Raw genomic sequence first — 4,584 nt, 5'->3', positions numbered from 1 at the left:
TGTGGGAAAGCAGGTCATCACACAACTGAGTACAAGAGTTCTGACACAATATGTTTCAAGTGTAACAAGCCAGGACACCATGCTATGAATACAAAAATGGAGTTCTGACTTGTTTCAATTATGGAGAACTAGGTCACATTAGTACCCAGTGCTAGAAGCCAAGGAAAGCTCAATCTAGTGGAAACATTTTTTCTTTGAGTGAAGCATAAACTACTAGATCTAATAACTTGATTAGAGGTATATGTTCCATCAATGGTATTCCTATGATTTCTATTATTGATACGGGTGCGACACATTCGTTTATATCTGCTGATTGTGTTGAGAAATTGAATATGGAAATATGTTATATGGTTGAGAGTAAGGTCATTGATACCCCAACCAATGGTTCAATGACTACTTCGTGGATTTGTTTAAATTTTCCTTTGACTATGTATGGTAAAGAATTTGGTATTGACTTAGTTTTCTTACCGTTAAGTCAACTTGATGTTATTATGGGAATGAGCTGGTTGGAGTTCAACCATTTTCATATCAACTATTTCGACAAGTCCGTGATGTCTCCCGAGATCAAAGAAGGTGGATATATGATGTTTATGTCTGCTAAGAAAGTGGATGAGTCCTTGAAGGATGACACTCGAGTGTTTATGATGTTCAGTTCATTGAAGGCTAAAAGTAAAGTTGTGATTGGTGATCTGCCAGTGGTATGTGATTTTATAGAGTTGGCCCCATATGATATTAGTGATTTAGCGCCAGAACGTGAGGTTGAGTTCACCATAAACTTAGTAATTACTACTAGTCCTTTGTCGATGGCACCTTATAGAATGTTTGCTCCATACCTGAGTGAGTTGAAGAAACAGTTAAAAAATATTCTTGAGAAGAAGTTTGTTTGACCTAGTGTTTCGCCGGTGGGAACACTAGTGTTGCTGGTTAAGAAGAAGGATGGTAACATGAGGTTGTGTGTCAACTAACAAAAATTGAATAAGGTCACGATTAAGAACAAGTATCATCTTCCGAGAATTGATGATCTCATGGATCAATTGGTTGGTTCTTATGTTTTCAGTAAGATCAATTTGAGATCAGGTTATCATCATATTCGTGTAAGGCCAGAAGACATGCCGAAGATTGCGTTTAGAACTCGATATGGTCACTACGAGTATTCAGTGAGATTCTCGGTTCAGTTGTGAGTTGCATTACATGCATTCATGAGTTGTAGAGTTTCTCGGTTCAGAGAGAGAACCTTGGAGCGGCCCGATTCAGAAAGGGGACCATGGTGGGATGTAAATCAATAACAAACCTCATATCATCTAAAAACTTGGTGCCACATGCATATAGAGTTGAGTTATGTGTTCAGTTCAAAGAGGGGATTGTGACGAGAATTGACAGAGTTAAGGAGTCGAGTATTGCATAGATATCTGCATTGAGTATGAGTTAATTGTTTGTATAAGTTGATTGAGGTATTTTGTATGAGTTCATGTTATCACTGTTGTTCTAGTAGTTTATATGAGTTGTGAAACTGATATCATGTTGCTTATCTATCCTTGTTGTTTATGCACACTGTCTATATATATCAATGTATTCTCACCCTTTTAAGTTTGTTGTTCCGTCTATGCTCATCGGGGGTATAGACGATCAGGTAGAGGAGCCTTAGTAGATGTTGGCTTAGAGGATGACGTATTTGGCCTTTTCATTTTGAGAAGTTTTGAGATAATTTTTAATTATGAGATATCTGATTTATTTTATGAGATTGCTAGAGTCATTTTAAATTGTTAATTTCACTGTGATGAATCTAATAAAGATGAGCATGTGATGACAGAGTGTGTGTGACACCTATGTTTGAGTTATTGAAATTACCTATAATTCTATACATTTTCAAGTGGGTTTTTAGGGTGTTACATCATCAACAAATGCCAAACAAAGAAGTTGAACAACAAAACTCCTTATGATTCCTGGTCAGGATTGAAGCCACATGTTAGTCATCTCAAAATATCTGGCTCACTATTCTTTAGACATGTTCCTAAACAACTTAGGAGAAAGTTGGATGATAGAAGCCAAAATATGGTCCCAATTAGATATGATTCAACAAGTGCTTACAAGTTGTTCTCACCTAGGGAAAACAAGTGCCAAAATATGGAATTTGATGAAAGCAAAAGATGTAATTGATTGCTTGCTTCATAAGATTCAGTGTAAGAAGGTGAAAGCTCAAGTCACATTAGAACTACACTGCATGATGAGGAACAACCTGAACCAACTGAGCCTGCATAGATTCAAGGAGTAATAAGGTTAAGCAGAACTAGGTCTCTATCTTTCAGAATGAATGATTATGAAAGGTTTTGCGATCAAGCAATTAGAGAAAATAGTGAACTAATTTAAGAAGCAATGATTCCTGAGGCAGAACCAACCAATCATGTGCAAGCTATGTATGATGAAAATCTTGGAAAGATGCAATGGTTGAGGAAATCAAGACCATTGAGAAAAACCATACATGGGATCTAATTGAGAACTCAGGCAAGAAAGAAATTGATGTAAGGTGCTTTTACAAGCTGAAGTTGAAACCAGATGGTAAGATTTTCAAGTACAAAGGAATATTGGTTGTAAAAGGCTTTCTCCAAAGACCTGGAGTAAATGTTAATAAAGTATATGCACATATTGCCATGCTTAAAATTATAAGGTTGGTTGTGGCCATAGCAACATATAAAGGTTGGAAGATGCACCAACTTGACGTGAAGTCTGCATTCTTGAATGGACCTCTAGAAGAATAAGTCTATGTGAAGCAAGCACTAGGTTTTGAGGTAAGAGGTCAAGAAGACTTGGTGTGCAAATTGAAAAATTCTTTGTATAGATTGAAGCAAGCACCTGGAGCTTGGAAAAAGATGATTGATATCTTCTTAATCAAGCTCGGTTTCAAGAAAGGCACATCATATCATAAAGTGTTAATGCCTCACCAAACAACCAGAATTGAAGCAAGGATATGTGGTTACTCATAGTCAAATTTGAGTGGTGATCAATATGACAGAAAAATCACAACTGACTACCAGTTTATGCTTGGATCAACACCAGTTTCTTGGAGTTCAAAGAAGCAATGGATTGTTGCTTAGTCCTCATGTGAACCATAGTATGTTGCGGCCTCTTATGCAACATGTCAAACACTTTGGTTAAACATGTTGCTTGAAGAATTGAACATTGATGACTATAGAAAAATCAAGCTACTAGTAGACAACCAATAAACCATAGATCTATCAAATCATCCCACGAGTCATGGTAGAAGCAAACATATAGAAAAAAGATATCACTTTCTTAGAGATCAAGTTAGCAAAGCAAGGTTTAAGGAAATTAATTGTAATGCGAAGCATGTCAGGTCTGAATTAGGAAGGGTGTTATGGTTAATTCAGTTTGCTTAAAGGATATACTTGAGCGAGTATATCAGTTTTTGTTAGACATATTGTTTTAAGCATATACCCAGATAAATATATTGTTTTAAGGATATATTCAGATGAGTATATCATACTGATTTTTAGACATCTATATAATATATTAAATCTTAAGCGGTAGATTATATTACGACACATCATATGCCACATATTATATATTTGCCACATCACTATTATTCATACGTGGCACCTCCCAAAACTCATCTTCATTTTTCAAAATGTCAAAACACATATTTTTCTTTTCTTAAGGTCACGAGTTCGAACCTTGGCAAAAATAAAAAATATTAACATAAAAACTATTTTGTAATTTTGAAATATAGTATGCGATTAATTACTATGCATTGTCAGTGTAAAAAGTTTTACACTGTCTATTCATCACCATCACCGGTTTGTATTACTTTATAGATTTTTAAAATAAAAGTCAAACGTGTTTCAATATCAATGTCAACTTTGCAAAAACTAAATTCTAAATATCAATGTCAATTTACAAACATATACATTTTCTTTCGAGTAAAATATTTCTTATTCTTTCATATTGGTGTTATATGATAGTTCATAATAAATTATTATAATATAACTCTTTAATCATATTTTTATAAAAAAAAGTATAATTTAAATTAAATATAAATCAAATAAAAATTAATTTACGTGCGGGTCTTACTCTAGTTTTGTTTTAAATTTAATTTGGTTGACTAGTGTGTCTATAAATACCATCAATTATAATTTAAATAATAACACATTTTAATAAACTCTTTTATCTGAATCACTCTCTAATTTTTTCTCGATTTATTTTATTTTTCAAATAACTTATGTTACAAGTTAGCCAACAAATTGATTATGGTGGTTTTGAAACATATAGGTTTAAGAGAAACCTATATATTTAAAAGAAATATATATAGTGTATTGAAAAATTTTCTTTTAATTTAACATGTTTTTTAAGAAGGAAGCGAGAGAAAGTAGAGCATTATTGCTTTATCAACATCAACCTTTCTTTTTCCAAGTTCTTTCAACCTTGATGTGGTTTTTTTCTTTTATTTCCTATTAATTTTATTTGTTTTTTTTCTTCTTTTCTATAGATAATACTTCCCTCATGTTTTACTTTGTCTATGATGTATGAACAATGCCACATAAAGTCATAAGCCAATCGAAAAGGAAGACA

General features: G+C 33.4%; 1 protein-coding gene across 1 annotated transcript; it reads left to right on the top strand.

Moving 5' to 3' along the window:
- The first annotated feature begins 263 nt into the window (after positions 1-263).
- On the top strand, positions 264-887 carry LOC127103199 (uncharacterized). Its single transcript, XM_051040471.1, has one exon. The coding sequence runs from the start codon at positions 264-266 to the stop codon at positions 885-887; it is 624 nt and encodes a 207-aa protein (XP_050896428.1).
- The last annotated feature ends 3,697 nt before the right edge of the window (positions 888-4,584 follow it).

The sequence above is a fragment of the Lathyrus oleraceus genome, chromosome 7 (assembly GCF_024323335.1).
Source record: "Lathyrus oleraceus cultivar Zhongwan6 chromosome 7, CAAS_Psat_ZW6_1.0, whole genome shotgun sequence".
Taxonomy (NCBI): Eukaryota; Viridiplantae; Streptophyta; class Magnoliopsida; order Fabales; family Fabaceae; genus Lathyrus; species Lathyrus oleraceus.
Note: the sequence above shows the minus strand (reverse complement) of the source record. Positions and strands in the feature narration are given on the sequence as shown.